The sequence below is a fragment of the Triticum urartu genome, chromosome 1 (genome assembly GCF_003073215.2).
Source record: "Triticum urartu cultivar G1812 chromosome 1, Tu2.1, whole genome shotgun sequence".
NCBI classification, from domain to species: Eukaryota; Viridiplantae; Streptophyta; class Magnoliopsida; order Poales; family Poaceae; genus Triticum; species Triticum urartu.
Window position 1 is genome coordinate 571,740,937 of NC_053022.1, and position 18,087 is coordinate 571,759,023.

The 18,087-nt window shown below is 43.5% G+C and overlaps 2 protein-coding genes across 2 annotated transcripts; both read right to left on the minus strand.

Annotated features, from left to right (window-relative positions):
* Positions 1 to 532: 532 nt before the first annotated feature.
* Positions 533 to 2,302, minus strand: LOC125531700 (F-box protein At5g07610-like). The gene is made up of 2 exons (XM_048696013.1): positions 2,134 to 2,302; positions 533 to 2,020 (listed from the first exon to the last, which is right to left on the minus strand). Exon 2 carries the CDS (start codon positions 1,989 to 1,991, stop codon positions 798 to 800), a length of 1,194 nt encoding a protein of 397 aa, XP_048551970.1. The 5' UTR covers positions 1,992 to 2,020; positions 2,134 to 2,302; the 3' UTR covers positions 533 to 797.
* A 1,101-nt stretch (positions 2,303 to 3,403) lies between these two features.
* LOC125531690 (structural maintenance of chromosomes protein 3-like) lies at positions 3,404 to 15,112 on the minus strand. The gene is made up of 30 exons (XM_048696003.1): positions 14,951 to 15,112; positions 14,033 to 14,083; positions 13,866 to 13,941; positions 13,321 to 13,359; positions 13,154 to 13,221; positions 13,005 to 13,076; positions 12,696 to 12,775; positions 12,531 to 12,609; positions 12,343 to 12,460; positions 12,099 to 12,274; positions 10,664 to 10,909; positions 10,467 to 10,588; positions 10,245 to 10,389; positions 9,547 to 9,719; positions 9,354 to 9,453; positions 8,125 to 8,261; positions 7,834 to 8,035; positions 7,164 to 7,251; positions 6,935 to 7,084; positions 6,290 to 6,441; positions 5,969 to 6,160; positions 5,709 to 5,892; positions 5,551 to 5,621; positions 5,316 to 5,467; positions 4,996 to 5,164; positions 4,764 to 4,910; positions 4,590 to 4,685; positions 4,209 to 4,383; positions 3,770 to 3,986; positions 3,404 to 3,672 (listed from the first exon to the last, which is right to left on the minus strand). Exons 2-29 carry the CDS (start codon positions 14,045 to 14,047, stop codon positions 3,796 to 3,798), a joined length of 3,615 nt encoding a protein of 1,204 aa, XP_048551960.1. The 5' UTR covers positions 14,048 to 14,083; positions 14,951 to 15,112; the 3' UTR covers positions 3,404 to 3,672; positions 3,770 to 3,795.
* Between the last annotated feature and the right edge of the window lie 2,975 nt (positions 15,113 to 18,087).

The following is an 18,087-nucleotide window of genomic DNA, read 5'->3' on the forward strand; positions in this document are numbered from 1 at the left end:
TGTATCAAAGTTTACAAATGCTCCTAAGTATATTAAAAAAAATCCGCGGGACATGCTCCTGATTCGTGAACTACATACAAAGCTACTGCATATGACAGTGGTATGACAGTATATTCAGGAATTTGTCGCAGAACTATACTGACCATGGACTATACTGTCGCAGAACTATACTGACCATGAACTATACTGTCGCAGAACTATACTGACCATGGACAGTTTACTCAGAACAAGGCCACTATGGGGCAAGGGTGATGGTGATGAACATTGAACATGTGTGGCATTACATGACCAATCTTCACTACAAATAGTGGTATCACTGAATGAGTTGTGCACCTATTTGGTATTCTTTGACACCATGCAGGCATATTTCGCAGGGGATCTCCCAGTGTGTATATATGTACACCAATTTAGACAAGTTGATTCAAGATTCCAAGGTATTAAATTACTACTCCCTCTGTCTCCTTTGTACTCCCTCTGTCTTACATTTTGAGACAAAGGGAGTACAAAGGAGACATCCATTTCAAACAACATATGACAGGATACTACTCTCAGATGCATCAAAATAGGGTGACATCAATGATTTAACTGTGATGGATCACAAGTTACAGTTACTTAAACTAAATAAATGGATAGTGATGGATAACAAGTTACAGTTACTTGAAATAAACAAATGGATAGAAAGAGGATTTATCCAATCCACCACCCTAAATCAAGGAAATCTGGGCCATACCAACATCTGATTCTCATGAAGTCACTGGAGCCATGCCTGCTCAGCAAACATGAAGCTGCTCCAAAATTTATTTAGGCTTCTCCGCAAAACACGGAATGTACGGCTGAAATCTTCGTGGCTGGCGGTCTCCGAAAGTGCAGATAATACTCAGTTTACTGGTATCCATATCGTACGACATAAGTGTTTTTCCACGGCTCGCTACTAGGAAGATCAAACTGCACTCTGGATGGATCGCGATCAGCGTGTAGTGTTCGCCGGGCTCATGGTGAGGCCTTCCTAGCATTTCTAAAATGCTGGCAGTACACTTCAGGGTCCACTGTCCGCTGGCATAATCCTCAAGAACCCAAACGGATAGCCGGCATCTACCTTCAGTTTCAACATGCGTTGCGTATAGGCGTCCTTGCGACTGCCCGATGAAACCATTATAGATGGAATCCGGCATTCGGATCTTCCTCCATGTTTTACCCTCCATGTCCACAGTCACCATCCAGCGTATCAGGTTCCCCTCCCAGTCAAAATCGGCATCAGAATGGTCGGCGTCGACCAAATGCAAAGTGCCGTTCAAGAAGACGCATTCTGAATCCTCACCGAGGAGGAGGGTCTTGGGGTTCCACTCGCTCCGCATGGAGGTCCACCGTCCAGTGTCCGAGGAATAGGCCTCCACCGTCTGAATCCCGCGAAAACTTTGCACGAACACAAACACCACGAATCGGCCGGGGGCGGCGGGGTCGAAGCAGAGGCGGGCGGTGTTGAGGCGTGTCATGATCTTGTTTCGGGGCACGGGCAGCACGGCCCAGATCTCCTTGGTGGCAGGGTTGCACACGACGTAGTTCCCGTCGTCGCTCATGGCCGCCTTCTCGCAGTAGCAGAGGAGGATGCCGCCGCAGCAGTGCAGGGGCGTGACGTCGCAGTAGCCGCGTACGCGCACGAAGCGGAGGGAGGGGTCGTCGACCAGCGGCCGGCCCCGCCCGGACAGGTTGAGGAAGCCGAGGGCGTCACGGCGCTGGCCGCCGCCGACGTCGTGCTGGGAGTAGCAGAAGAAGCCGGAGAGCGTCTGCGGCGACCTCCTGCGGACGGCCGGGTCGGAGCAGAGCGCCAGCCACGCCTTCGACACGCACCTGAAGCGGCACAGCGACCGGTACGGCACCCGCGACAGGATCTCCCGGAGGATCTCCGGCAGCAGTTCGACCCCACAGGAGCTCTCCTCCGCCGCCGGCTGCTTCTCCTCCTCGTCCTCCTCCACCTTCTTCCTCTTCTTCATCCCGTACCCCGGTGCCCGGGCTGCTCCTGCTGCGAATGGCAGAGGCAGTTTGTTCGCTTAGGGTTTTGATGAGATGTGGTCCTCCTGGATCCCTTACTCGAGCCGAAGGTTAGGGGAAGGAGAGGGGAGGAGGGCGACAAACCTCGCACCTCAAAGCGCGATGGGGATTGCGGCGACGGACGGGACGACGGCGGCGGCGGCGCGTACGAGATGGTGGAGGCGAGCTGCCGAACCCGGAAGGGGGACACTCTGCTGTCAGCTCCGTGTCTCCCGCATCTTCGGCCCAAGAATAAAACACAACTGCGGCGGCCTCTCGGCCCAAAACGTGTCTCTAAAAAAACATGTTTTTCTAGGCATTTAATTACTTGAGCCAAAATGCATTCAAGATGATATGCCGGCTCAGTCTTTCGAAGGTGCTTATAGGGATACGGTGTGTGTGTGTATATAAGCGCTTGCGTCTGTATCGTGTTAAAAAAAATTGCAGGCCCCATACTTTCAGTAAAAGAAGAATAAAGTGATGCCGTCACAAAGACTATGCTACAATTAAACATCATGTTACAAAGATTTTGCACTGATACATCTTTGGCTTGCATAGAGCACTATTCTTCAAATATTGTTGCTTCCTAGAGAATGGTGCTTCTGCCCACCACGTGATGATCATGGAAATTTTATAGCGGCACAATACCCCACATGACTCGGCAACCATGGCGGAGGCAATTGCCCTGTGTAATGGTCTGGTCCTTGCGGACAGGTGGGTTGCAACAAAATTTTACTTGATTCAGACTGAATTAGGTGGTGGACACGACGAAGAACGGAGGCAACTCAGTAAGGGTTGCAGCTGCAGTTTATGAAGAATGCTCCTTTCTGTTCAAGACTTGTCAAGTTCGATCATTGTCCTATAAAAAGTTGCGCATCTTTTAGCTTCTACTTCTAAGGTTTCTGCTGCTAATATGTGGCAGCAGGAACACACATCTTTTATCTTAGCACAATTAGCAAACTTTTCCCACTGATCAATGAATTTGGCAGTCAAACTACCAACATTCCAAAAAAACAATTTAACTTTTATGTCAACCGAATGAAGTCACCATGATGTCTTCCCTCAAAAAACTTAGCAACACAGAAATTATCATGGTCATGGTCTGTATTCTTTCGGCACGTACTGACAAAACTATTTATAACGTTTAGTCTTCAGAAGAGAATCATTCCTAACATATTCGAGTGTTAGTTTTCAGAAGAGAATCCTACCGATCACACAGGGCCTACGGCTTAAAAGTACTGTATGACCTAGATCTGTTGCATCTAACTTCAGTTCCAACTAGAGACAAATATAACTCCAAACCACACACATAACTCTTATCTATCAGGTTATCAGCAGGTTCCAGATGCCGCTAACCCCTCGCAGTCGTAGCCAATGAAACAACAGAGATGATGGGCCAAATTTTGCAGCAGTGCGGTACAAATAGACAAATCGAAAAACACACATCTCCAATCACGCAAATGCTCCCTAACCATATACTTAAACAAGTATTAGCAATCCAAAGGCTCCTACGCTTTCTTCAAGTTACCAATCCAAAGGCTAGCTAAATATACACAGCTACATTAACAGTGGCCTACAATGTCCAGGAGTAGACGAACGGCAACACAATCCCCCTTATCTTTCCTTTCCTGTGTAAACATCTTGCTGCAGGAAACAAACAAAGATGGCGATGTCAGCGAGCCACTGCGTATGATGATTAGCTGCCAAGATAACTCAAAATGCAAAGAGGAACAACACGCACAGCTGCTCCTTGTGCCTCGGTCGGCCTCAGCTGGCGTTGGCCGTCTGGTCGTGCTCAATGAAGTCCATGGCCTGCTCCTTGGACACCACGTTGATGAAGCTCACCCTGTTCTTGTGTGTCACGCCGTAGATCTTGTCCGCGACCTTCAGGATCTCCGGCCTGAATGTGGTGGCTATGAACTGGGTGTCCGCCAGGTCGGCCAGACGCCGAACCACGCCTACAACAGGACTTAAGGAAAGCAGCAACAAAGATTCGGATGGATATTCTCAGCAGCAGCTGTATACCATGTGATTTAGCTTAATGAACACAGAAGGCATTGTTGGGCATGCACCCAGCTAGACAGACACTAGAACATTAGATGTATGACATGATATTATGGAGGAAAGCTCCTCCATGGCGAGGATGAAAATGCGAAAGAAAGAAATAATTAAAAGGATACTCCCGACAGCCGTTCTGTACTGAGGATCCAGAGCAGCATCAATCTCATCAAACAGGTAGAACGGAGCTGGGTCACATCGTTGGATAGCGAAGATCAGTGTTAATGCCACCACTGTCTTCTGCCCTCCAGACAACTGCTTCATGGACTGAGTTTCTCCCTTGCCAGTGAAGGAAACCTGAAACATGACTAAGCATGAGTCTCCAGACAGACAACCTTGAAGTCATCACCATGGTAATTCAGGAAGAGTTTAATAACTTGGGAACAGTTTTTTTTTTTACAGGACAGCTTGGAAATAGTATCAGAGCATCATTTGGATTTTTATGATGGATTTAGAATAAAATATGCATGAATACATAAAAGATCTCTGCAAAGAACACATGCCTTGACTTTCACACCAATATACTTCTCTATCCTCCCTTCAGGATCTGCTTCACGAGGCGCGTCCTCATCCATGTCATCATCGGCAGCATCACCATCCTATAGAAATGGAGTAAGGAACTAGAAGTGAAAGAAACAGAATCAAAGTTGGTGATTAAAGCAAAAGGAAATAGAAACCTTTTTCTTCATCATAACCAGGTATCCGTGACCACCTTGCACTAATTCAGAGAACACTTCGCGGAAGTGCCTTGCAACTCCTTTAAATGTGCGTTCAATTGATTCATCCTTCCTTTGGTCTAAAACTGATATCAACTCTCTAATTTTCTGCAATGCCAATCAGTAGATTTTATGAGATTCTAGTCTTAGGACAATCAAAAGGGAAACAGGTTGTAATGATCAAAAAGCTTGCCTCGTCACCAGCATCAAGTTCAGCCCGTCTTCTCTGCAGTTGTTCACGCTGTTCAGTGAAGTTCACATACTGGTCAAGAGCCTTTTGGTTGACATGACTAAATTGCTTCAACTGCTCATTGCAGTCATAGAGCAGCTTCTGTAGCTGCTTCTTGTTTTTTCTCTTGTACCTATGTTATTGGTGAAAAAAACAAGTTAACACAGTTCATAACACCACCTTATTTATCTGCTGAAAATTACTACAGCATAACAAACACAAGTAAACAGGCATTGTGCAAATGAGTCGGGCAGTTTAGCAGCATAAGAAAAATGGAAACATACGTTTCGAAAGCATCGGCAGGCAATGAGCCCAGATCTCGGATTTTCTTCATACACTCATCTTGCTTGACAAGATACGTGCTCCTACTGCTCATCAACTGTTCCAAATCTTTCGCACCATCTTGCACCGTCTGCTCCAAATTAGCTTCAAGAGCCTGTGTATATGTACATGATACATAACAAGTCAACAGTAGCTATATAAGTTAAAACCCAAGAAAACATTAAAGCTATATAATACCTTCAGATCATCCCTTTGTTTTTTCAGTTGCTCCATCTGTCTTGTATGGGCATTAATAGCATCGACATTAGCTGCCCAAAGGACCATTTAAGAGTTAAGGGGCAACTCCACCTAGTGCAACACAAAAGGAAAAGAGAAGTCAATCGATGCATATATACCTTTCAGTACTGTTGTCGCCTCATCAAGAGTCCTCTTAGACTCTTTCAATTCTTGCTCTTTTGCTTCGACTTCAACAGGCAAGGTTTTAGAATCTGCAGATGAAATTATTGCTTCCAACTCTTTCTGACGCCTCATAAGATTAGTTGACAAATTGTTCTCCAGTTCTTCCTTTCTTGTTTCAATCTACATAATAGTTTGTATTAGTTAATAATGACATCTCGGAAACAAAAGTATGGTTACAAAATTTTGCTTAAACAACCTCAATGCGACTGTTTTTACACGAGAGGAACTTCTCCTTCAATCTAGTAATTTCAGGATTCAGTCGCGAAAGGAGATCTCTTTCTTCTAAAGTTAGCTGGTCAATCAGTTCTGTGCCCATCTCATCATTTTTCATTGCAATGCCAGATTGGATTTGCTCAATTTGGTTGCGGATGTTCGCGAGTGATTTTTCCTGCAAGGTAGATAATATAAGACCGCATTCCATACACAATTACAGCAAGAGTATATAAACAGCAAAGGATCTGCATAATAAAAAGAGGAATCCACATGAGCAATGAAAAAGGGTATTATTACTAGGTACCTTCTTTGCAAGGGCTTTCTCCAGTGATCCCTTTTGCTTCGTTGCACTGGCAATATCAGCTTTAAACTGTTCCAACTCTGACTTGGCATGATCACGTTCAGCGTCCATTTGCTGATGTTTGGTAATCAAATCCGTAATTTTCTTATCTATATGTATGGGGAGTTAAGAAAATTCTTTGATGTACAATGTCTCTCTTGCAGATAAGCAGTAAACATCTAGGAGAAGTTGTAAATTTTTCATCACATATTCAATTATTTATAGGGATTGAAAACAAACAAATAGAAGCAAGCAGCGAGATGTCATGAGTTCCAAGAAGCTAAACTTTTTTGAACTGACAATTGACATATACATATGATTTGATAAAGTGTGGTGGATCCCAGATCATTACCACATACATTTTGCAAGAATTAAACCTACGTGGTGTGCATACTTCTTCTGAGTGATGACAATGAGCAACACAGCAAGCAAGGAATCTCAAATTCAAATGTAGAACATAACCTTAAACTACTTGCCCATTGGACCTGTGGCAAGAAGCAGTTGCAGGTGTATATTTAGCTGCAGCAGGCACTAAAAGGACAAAACATGAGGCCTTGCACTAGCCTCGTGCAAGAGAAACAGGAATATCATTGAACTAAAGCAGGATATCTTTTAACTTTTTTCCCACGTTCTCTAGATGTGCCGTCTTTTTTTCAATTTCTGCTTTGTTGTCCCTGATTACTTTTACAAACTTCAGTCTTGAGCGTCTAGAATCATAGAAACCTCCTGTCATGCCACCCTTTTTGGCTACTTGATCACCTGAGGATAACCACAATGTCAACTTATATGTTCAAAGTAATAATGACAGTGACAGCTCAAGAGCAAAATTGAGGATTACCATCAAGTGTGATGCAATCTAGACTATTGCTGCGTGCAACTCTGGTCGCAGTTTCCAGGTCTCGGCATATAACTGTCCTACCAAAAACCTAACAGAAAATTCTAAGTTAAGCAGGAAAAAGAACCATATGAAAGCCAAGAAGTACACTTTTGAATGAAAAGTTATCAGAAAAAACTAGCTTAGGTGCTTGAGGAAGGGAAGCTACATAATCTGGAGGAGCAAGGTTTCCCGGTAAGTACGTACATATGGCATGAACCCTCTACAGAAGTGCGCTAAAGGTAAAAACATGCATAAATGGGAACATGGGAGTGAGTAGTGAACACCTTATTTATATTTTTAATGTCTCCAACATGGCATCCAATTGGAAGCTGAAGATAAATTAGAATGAAATCTTCTGTATCCAAACAAGGATATACTATAAAATAATCTGCGATGTCACTCATAACTCAAGTGATTTTGCTGGGTGTCAACGCTCCAAGCAAACAAAGCTAAGATGGATACATGCAACAGAAGAGATGATAACGTGAAGGCAGCATTGGTATTTGGTAATGCAGATGAAGGGTAAGAAGATAGATCAGAACTGAGCCTGAACTAAATTAACCATGGCAGCCCAATAAAAGATGTAGACATCCATTGGAAGGAAAAAATAACAGGAAAGTTTGAATGACACCTGTTCAAAAGCGCGACGATGCTCAGCACGAAACTTTAACTTCTTTAACAATGGAACAAAATCAGAGCTCTGTGGAACATTGACATTCGGAGCATGCACTCTATTCAGTGGTATGAAAGTCACCCGTCCACCTTTTTCTCGAGTCAATACCTGAATTATCCTTGTCGATATATCGTCATTTTCAACCACCACATGGAACAAGCTATTCACATCAGAAAATATGGGTTATTCAATAACAGAGAAGATGAAATGAAAGTGAAGGATCAAGACAAAAAAGAAACAGAACAAGACCTATTCCCAGCAGTGACCTCAACAGCTGTAAAAAACTTCTCTTCGCAGTCAACCAGTTCTAACACTGGACCAAAAACTCCTCCAATACCATGGTCCCTGATGATTCGGCTAACAGAATTCAGGCCTCTCCTGATATCCTGAGGAAGAAAACAAAATTAACACCATCCAAAGATAGCTTTAAGCCGTTCTTAAAGTAAAAAGGAATGCCATAGTATGACAAAAGAGGCACAGCTCAATATTTAGAAGGAGAAGGTCTAGCAATTGCAAAACCAGGTTTAGGGCTATGCTATATACTCCAAAATTCATGAAATCTGTTGCGACAATAAACACAAAGTCAGGTACGACTGATGTAAACCCATGATAAGATATTTTTGAAGTTGTTAAATGTATATAACAATACACCTAAGCCATTTGATTTACAACTATCGTTGCTCTTCCCTCCAACTCATCGAATTATTCTGCCCCTTACCAGTAACCACAATTTCATACTAACGATGAGGAAATGATACCAAGACCGTAAATGATGATCACAATCGTATGTGCTTTTGGTAACACATGATATTATGTGCTAAAGTTGCAAGCTACCAAGCATGTCATACAAAGTTTAAGGTTCGCTTTCTTGGCGTGCAAATTTTGAGTCAGGTCACCAGAAGTTGCTCCTTTTACTTGCCATTTTAGACACCAGATCACCGATACAGTTTATGCTTTGCAATTCAGATTTCTGACCATTGAGTTTCAGTAAAACTTTCTGTCTAAAGGAATGTTCATTAGTCTCCTCGACTCTTAACAACGTTCAACCCCTCCCCGGGGGCGGGCGACTCGGGAGGCAACGCTACCCCCCCCTGCTGGTGCCAGTGCCCCCCACCAGGCAAAGCCCGGGCGGATCCGGGACCTTGCTCCCCGGCAGCTTCCCCCCTCGAGCGTGGGGGCTCGACGAGGCTGACGGAGCAGAGCTTCTCCGGCCATCAATGCACAGCACACTCAAACTATAATTAATAAATACTCCCTCTGTAAACAAATGGAAGACGTTTTATGTCACTAAGAAGGGAGTGTCCTTTTTTTTGTTATAATTCAGTTTCCAATCCAGCAATCATTCATAGATGCATATCTAAGATGCAATATGCAAGTGTGTACATAGGAACAAGAATGGAATCATTGGAAATTAGTAAGTCAGTAGCAGTCAGAAATGTTAACAATAGAACATGTGAACAACTAAATGATTTCCATACCCCAGGTGTTGCATGGTCCAAACTCTTCTGTGCCTTCACAAGATCTTCCTTTAGCCTATCGATTTCAGCTGTCACACTATTTTCCTCCTTCCAAAATGATCTGTGAAAATTTATTTGAACTAAGTATATATAGTCTAAAGCTACACATCTTGAATCAAATCACAAGGTTATGAATGCTAAGAAATGTGCATACTTCCTTTCATCTTGAAGTGCATTTTTCTGCTTCGTGAAGTCATTGTGATTCTTTTGCTTGTCTGCAAGAACAGCCTCTAACTTGCTTGATTCACTTCTCCGAGATTCAATGTGGTTTGTCAACTTATTAATTTCGTCTTTAAGCTTCTGACTTTCATCTTGAAGTAAGCTTTCCTGTCATAAAAGCAAAAGTGCAGCCCACGGACCAGCTATGCATCAACAATGGAAATGTGAAAGCTAAAAATAGGAATGATTATATCTTGACTTGTGGCACTAAACTCGTATATCATGACATAACCTGAAATGGATCAAACTACCACCTCTGATCCACAAATAAAGTCATTTTAGAGTTTTACCAGTCAGGCATTTCTAAATTTGACCATCTATAAAGAAAAAAAATACTAACATTCAAATTATCAAATTTACATAACTAGATATATCATGAATTGAATTTTCAAATTTAGAATTATTTTTATGTGAGGCACCATATTTGCACAGAAATTGATGGACAGAGTACCATATTGAAGAATGTGTCATGTCCTAAAAGACTAATGCTTTGGACTGAAGGAAGTAATACACACTCTAATGTAGGGTGGTTCAGTGCAGATTCAAGCGAACCCAAGTAATAAGTAGAATAGCACATCAAAACGAAGGTCAAGAATGAAATTTCAAGTATCAAACAGGTAACTGGTTGAATACCTGCTTTCTATTTGATAAAAGTACACGCTCAAGATCATGAATTTCTTTCCGAAGCCACTCATCTCTGGCAGCCTCATTCTTAAATTGAGTTGCCCTCCCCTGCTTTTGGTACAATATACTCAGCCGCTTCTCGCGGTCCATTATACTATCCCCACAAAATGATGCGTCAATAGGAATATCTATCAACAAGTCGAAAGTATATATGTGTATATTATATTTTACCTTTTTGATATATCTTCCTCTTCCTTCAATTTGGCCGCATGCACCTTACTAATTTGAGCCAATTCAGACTTTGACTTTTCACTTTCTTTCCTCATACTATTTAACTCCCTTACGGCTTCATCCTGCCGATAGATCTTTTAAGTCCGGCAACGAAACAAAGTTACTCAACATCATGAGAAAGATCAAGCATGGCATACCTTTGCTCGTTTTTCACTTGAAATTCTGTCTTTTAAATCTCTCAGATCAAGTTCAATCTGAGAAACTACCTTTAGTGCTTCAGTACGCTTCTTCTCTGCATCGTCCTTTTCAGACTTGGTTTCATTTATCCCTTTAGTAGAGGCTTTTATTTCTTTCTCCAAACTTTTGACCCTCTCACGTAACTCTACCACTTCATTGTCCGCTTGAGACATCCTTTCAGAAATTTGTCTTCGATTATCATCCATCTAACAAGAAATAAATCAAATGTAGTGGGTAGAATAAGCATTATAGGATACAGCAGGATCAATGATATCAGAAAGTTTGGTCTAGAATATCTCATTTCGGAGATAGTGCCAAGGAGATGTAGCATATATTATGGCATAGCAAGCAAGCAGTGATAGCAAGAGAATGTTTACAGGAGTGTATGGTAAAGCATGTTACAATCTTATAGGCACAGGCATGCTACTGAAGAAATACATGTAACGTTTGGCAAAGGAAATAGAGGATAGCATCCACTGACAATTATTTGTCTGAATAGAACTATGTAAGATATTTCTATTTATTTTATTTATTTATCACCTAATTGCTCAGTTTCCAGGGGAGGTGAGACGAAACCAATTTGCATCAATTCACAGGAAATTCACTAACAAGGCTGGCTGGGTAACAGAACACTAGACATGTGTATATGAAATGACATTTTTTTTACTATTTTATATTTCCACTGGTTACAAAAACAATCAATAAAACACCAGAGACATTTGCTCAAGAAATGAAATATGAAGAGGCTGTTTGGATTGCGCCAGGGTCCGCCTCAGCGCGCCAATTTATTGGTGGCCGATTCCACCGCCCACATCTCGCCAACAAATTGGTGCTGGATTGAACTAGCAAGGCAGAGCAGGCCAGGGCGTACCAATTATTTGGTAGCCATCCAAACACATACACTATGCATGGTCAACCCCAATATTTTGGATAGGCATCTCAGGGCGTAGATCCAAACAGCCCTGAACTTACCAGTTAACACTACCTTCATCCATCAAATAACAAAATAAATATTTCAAAAATAGTGCCTTGTATGCTCTCTTGAGAATCAAGTTACACAGCTGTTAAAGCAGCTGCAGAACAGGACACTGGGCTTTCAGAAAACATTTCTAGTTTTCCACACCAAGTTCTTTGGTCTTGATGAGAGAGCACCACAAGGTTCTTCCATGAGTGATATACAATAGAAAAGATACTCGGGTGGTCATCTGAGTGGGAAATGTTAATGGTTTGTTCATCAAAACTCAGCTGAAGGATCATCTGAGTGGGAAACGTTAATGGTTTGTTCATCAAAACTCAGCTTAAGGCATTCACTCATAAGACAGACTATTAGAACTTGCCTAACAGAACACAATAATACCCAAAATAAACATACATAACAAAAAGGGCGAGTATTACCGAAGCTAATTCATTTCTAGCATCATTTAGTTCATGGTCCAGTATAGTATATTCAAGTGATCTTCTCTGTTTGTCCAGCTGCTGGTACTTCTTTAGTTCCTCCTTCTCTTCATCAAGTTCTCTCAGTCTCTCCTCCAGGTAGCGGACAACTTGATCAATCTGCTTCCTTTTATTGGCTGTTAATGGACATGTCAGCAGGCCACTCAGAAAGATTATAGAGATACTTTTGGTGATTTAAACTTGCCTGTTTCTTGCATTATTTTCAAGCTCTCCCGACGTCTATCTTCATAAACACGCGTACCACCAATCTCTTTGAGAAGATCCAGTCGTTCAGAATCTTTCATTAGAGTAAGGGATGCAATCTAGACATGCAAAAATTGTCAATATTATATCTGAACAAATCCTGGGAACAATCAGATGAATATTTATTACCTTTCCTTGCTGTACAACATAGTATGGATTAGATCGAGAGAAACCAGCGCTCTCCAGCAGATTCATGACTTCAGTTTTACTGAACAAAACAGCAATAAAAAGTGGAGCTGAGCAAGAGACAAGGTACAACACTGTTTTACTGGTTTAGGGCATAAGCCAACATACCTGACATGTTTTCCATCCAAGTAGTATTCATCCTTCTTTGAAGCAACTGTCCTTCGCAAGCGTACCTCTTCTTTATCAACCTGCAGCCAAATTTCATAATTTAGAGGGCTACTGCAAAATCTACGTGCTGATGTGTTGCTCTGGACAAACCGTATAAGTGGAGCAGAGTAGTTTTTATTATGATAATGATATGCATGCACTCATATGGATGATGTGGGTATTGACACTTTTACAAGTGAAATATGCAGCTTGAGACTGAAGTGGATGACTTTAATCAAATACCAACACTTAATAAACTAGAGGACTTACTGGAATACGGTTGTCTGAATTATCAAAAATTATCTCGACAAAAGCAGATACGACTGAGTGTCCAGCACCTTCCTGGCAATGGTTATTAGTATCAAACACCAGTCACCTATTTTAAGTATTCAGATTGATCAATGAAGGAGAAGGCATACATGGAGAAGAGCTCCCCTGTCCTCACTGCGCAGGTTCTGAAACATGTCACTCAGGACAAAGCGTATAGCTACAGCATTCAGCACGGTGAAATTAGGATGGGAGTAGCACACAAGCGTCAATAACCATAAGAATGAATAGTAATTCAGCAGATGTTTTAAGGCATTACCATGGAAAAAATTTGATTTGCCAGATCCATTTGCACCAACTGCAACAAACAGTTAAATCAATGTTAGTGCATTAGCAGCACAAAAACTATGTGATGAACTCTAAAGTGGACTTCTATGATACTTGCAATAAATTGATACTTCGGTACTTAACCAAATATGTCATCAGGAAAGACAAAGAATGGAAATCGCTACCATGCAAGCCAATAATGAAAGCACGATAGAGTTTTAACAGAAAGAAGTCATCACAAGAGCACATTTCATTTATTTAATTCGAACGTGCATGTGATGGCTATGCAAATCTAGAGAACGATGTAAAATGTCAGAGAAACACTGAACAATGACTTGAGTCTTGGATCAACATCTAGTAAGTATGCGATTAGCTAACTACATAAGGATTATCTGGTCCAGGCCCCAGAGACCTGGAGGTGGCTGTTTGACAGGCTGACAGTGACAACACCTTAAGTTACCATGAGGCAGCTGACAACCGAAACACATGAACCTCAGAACCATATGGCCAAGTTCATTACAGAGAGAGGAAGATTACCGACTACGTTAACTTTGGGGCTGAAAGGTTCTGTCGAGGTCTCCTCCCTGTAGCTTTTAAACCCTTCGATTATAACCTGCACAGACAGCTCTTACGTCAAGAGGATGAAGCAGTGACATGATAAAAAAATGGTACAGACAAAGTCATTCTGAAGCTAGCACAGTTACCTTCTTTATATACATGGCTAAGACGGGGAGAGATCACACCACCATTAATTCCTGCAAACAGAGGAAGACCACTCATGAATAGAGCATCAGGGTGAACTAAAACTCTACAGGCCGGCTGGCAAATGTGTGAGCAAACAACCGTGCTAAGGTGGTGCTCTGGTTTGAAGCTGCAACCGCGACCAAAATTAATGTGGATGGATTACAGTGGTCCGGTTTTTCCAGTAGAATTGAGCATAGCAACTAAGGTTTTTCCAAGTTTTCCTGGTCCGGCTCGAATTAGGGGTGATCATTATTCAGCATCTCAGAAACCAAGAGCTGAACGAAACAGTCACAAAATGCCGCACAGACCCGTCAGACAGCGCACCGCTGCCTCCGATTTCCAGGCACGGATAGATCAATCCAACAGACCAAAGGGCTGCCAGCAACTATACATGACTGCGCCAACAAATAACTCGTGCAGGGTAAGGAAGCAGCAGCCCGAAGAGCGCATCCTACTGCACTACACTACGCCACACACCCGCGTGTAAACCACTCCAGGATCCCAGGAATTATCCACCACGAAGGAGCCCGGGGCCGCGAATCGCCGTTCCACCCGCGGCCGCGAGAGCGAGCCCGGAGCCCCCGCCCGTCAGATTCGGAACTAGCGGGCTAGCTAGGGTTTAGGGCGCGGGCGCGGGGCGAGCGTTCGCCCGCGCGGGAGGCCGACGGGGGGAGAAGCGGGGGGTCGCGAGGGGCGCGGGGCGGAGCTGCGGAACCGGAAACCCTAGCTGGCTAGCTTGGCTCAGGCGCGCCCGGGCTTGGCGGCGGAGGGAGGGGGAGAGCCCTGGCGCCTGCCTCGAGGACCCCGTGGTACGCGCTCGGACCGCGGCGGCTGCTGGCTGCCGTGTACGGAGAGGGGAAGGGGGAGGAGGGATTTACCTCGCCGGAATGGCGGTGGGAGCGGGCGAGCGAGCGTGCTCCACTGGGCGGGAAGCGGAGGCGGAGCGGGGCGGGAGGGGGGGAAGAAGGAGCGAGAGTCCAGTCCAAGAGGAGTCGTCGCGCTGCTCTGCTCTGCTCCGAAACGAGACCAGAGGAGGAGAGGGCCAGCCGGCCAGGCCCAACGTCAACGTGCACCCGGTTCTTCCCGTGCTGGTCTGGGTCTGGGTCTGGTTCGACCATTCCAGTCCAGGCTCCGGTTCCATTCGAATCACCTCTGTTTATTGAGCTTCAGATTCAGATATCAGATCTTTTATTATTTTTTTGAAGTGAATCCATGGGTGATTCGAATCCCATCAAAGTTGAAATAAACAGGGTCGAATCTAGAATCTGAAGCAAACAACTATTTTGTGTGAGCTTCAACAGTCATTTTGTTTCAGATTTAGATATCAGATTCAGCTTTGTCAGTGAAGCTGGATGTAGAAGATAAAACAAAAAAGCTATTCCGAATAAGCTTTGTCGGTGAAGCAACATCTTAAGTCAGGCCGTTGTCACTGCAATTGCCTGAAGCATCTCAAAGTGTGCTTCAGTGACGAAATTGATTCCGTGAATCAGCTTTACAACTGAAGCGAATCCATATGTGATTTGAGTCCAATCAAACCTAAAACAAACTATAGACCGCATAAATCAACTCTGCCAGTAAAGAGAATCTATAGGTGTTTCGAATCCAATCAAAAACGAAACAAACATGCCCCTCCTCTTGTGGATAAAACATTGGTTCCAAATTCAAATTTGAACCACGTGCTCGAAGACAAAATTGAAAGGATAAGGTAGCAGTACGATGCTGGTCCGCCGTGGTTAGGGTTTCTCTAGAGGCGATTGGGAGCCTGCATAGGGTTTCCAAAACTCGTGGGTGACTGTTCTTCGACGGCTGATGTAGACCGAACCTCATGGTGAGACCCGATCCGTTGTTGGGGCCCGATCTTTCACGACACTCCACCACCAGCAGTAGCAACCTCTCGCCCGTGCACGCGATGTACACGAAGTAGAGGATTTGAACCTTGCGGCCCAGCACGAGAAAACCAATCTCGACGAAGGTACTCACGCTCAAAACAATTTCCACGAAGAGAAATCGCAAAACAGAGGTTTTCTGAAGATCCCTCCAAAACTTGATACGGGTGTGTCTACCCTGAAAAACACATTGTGTCTATTTCATATAAAAATAACCTACTTTTACATGGACCGGACCTAGCTATTTATAGAAATAACTTGGAAGAGGCACGCACATGTACCTCCTAAAGGCTGGACTCTTTCTAGATTTAAACTAACTTGCTTTTACATCTCGGCAAGCATGCAAAGACCTACTAAAATAAAGTTTGACTATTTTATTTGATTGCTCCTTGATCTATTTTTTCCAACATGGCGGCCCCCACCCAGACTCAATTAAACTCATGATCTTCCACGTGATAAACTTCCATCTGCGTGTAACTTTTGGTCGTTCAGGTGGCTGTAACCGTCCAAAGAAATAACTAACGTGATTTATTCCCTTTGAGAAGGAATTAAACTCTTGCACATCCACGTAGTACACAACTTGATGGCTTCTAATTGACTTTTGGCTGGACCCACACCCATGCATGTGTGTTCCTTCACGTCCTGATTTAGGGGAATATAGAAACATAACTCCATACTTGCTCATTATTTGTACAACTGTGTCACGCTTAGATGTGATGCCTACAAATTCATCTTCATCTTGAAAAACATCTGTAGCATATTCAGTACTAGATGAATACGTTGTTGTATCAACAGTGATCATCGCACTTAAATTACACGCGGCCATATCAACGGCGACGGTGATTGCGGCAGTAGAGTCCGTGTCTGGTGGCTAGGTTAGGGTTTTCTCTCGAGTGAGAATGTTGGTTTGCATGTGTGAGGAAGAAGGCATTAGAGGAATCTTTTTCAAGGACGCACACCTCAAGAGATCTCCTGCGGGTGCAAAGTCGCTGGAAGAAACTATCGGATTGGATGAGAGGGTTGGTATTGACAGAGAATGAAGCATGGGGAGTCACTACAGGAATCAGCTACTTTGCCGTCCGCCAAGGCAGACGGCAAAGCCTTTGTCGTCTGCCGCGGACGGCAAAGGGCTCCGGCAAAGATAGGATCGGTAAAGACCTTCTTTGTTGTCTGCTTTTTGAAGCGGACGGCAAAGGGGCATTTGCCATCAGCGGTTGACGGCAAAGAAAGGAGACGGAAATTAATTCGCTGTTAGTCCGTTAGGTGGCTAACGGCAGTCTTTGTCGTCCGCCAGCTGACGGCAAAGAGCATCGGGCCTTTGCCGTCGGCCAAATGACGTCAGCTGGACGTCACTGCCCACCAAGGCTTTGCCATCCGCCACTGTAGGCAACTGCGGTTATCCTTTGTCGTCTGCCACTGTAGGCAAAGGTTTTGTCGTCCGCCACTGTAGGCAAACTGACCAAATGGGTCAGCTCCCAGGAAACACAGGTGGCTGCCACGTGGCTTCTTTGCCGTCCGCGGCGGACAACAAAGAGCCCGTTGCCATCGGTGGTAGACGACAAAGAGCCTGCATTATTTCACAGGGCTATTTCACAGCAAACATATGACATGTCCAGCATATAAGTTTCATCGTACATACATATAGTTCCATCCATTCATACATAGCAAGTTGCACATACACATTGTTCCATCGATATCCACACATATTACAATGCAAAGTTTCATGAAGATAGCAAGTTCCATCATAGCAAGCTAGAAGAATACTAGAAGAGAATGAAAGAAAAAAACAAGCACTCCATCATAGCAAGATAGCTTCCGTGAAGTGAATGAAATCTGCAAAATGGCAAATAAGAAAGTTAGAAAAAGGTGACTAGAAGAAGAAGACTAGAAGAAGAAGTATATGTCATTTATGAGCTAACTTAGGTGAAATGGATCATTTATGAGCTAACTTAGTTGAAATGGATCGTTTATAAGCTAACTAAGGTGAAATGGATCATTTATGAGCTAACTTAGTTGAATGGATCGTTTATGAGCTAACTAAGGTGAAATGGTGTAGGGGAACGTAGTAATTTCAAAAATTCCTACGCACACGCAAGATCATGGTGATGCATAGCAACGAGATGGGAGAG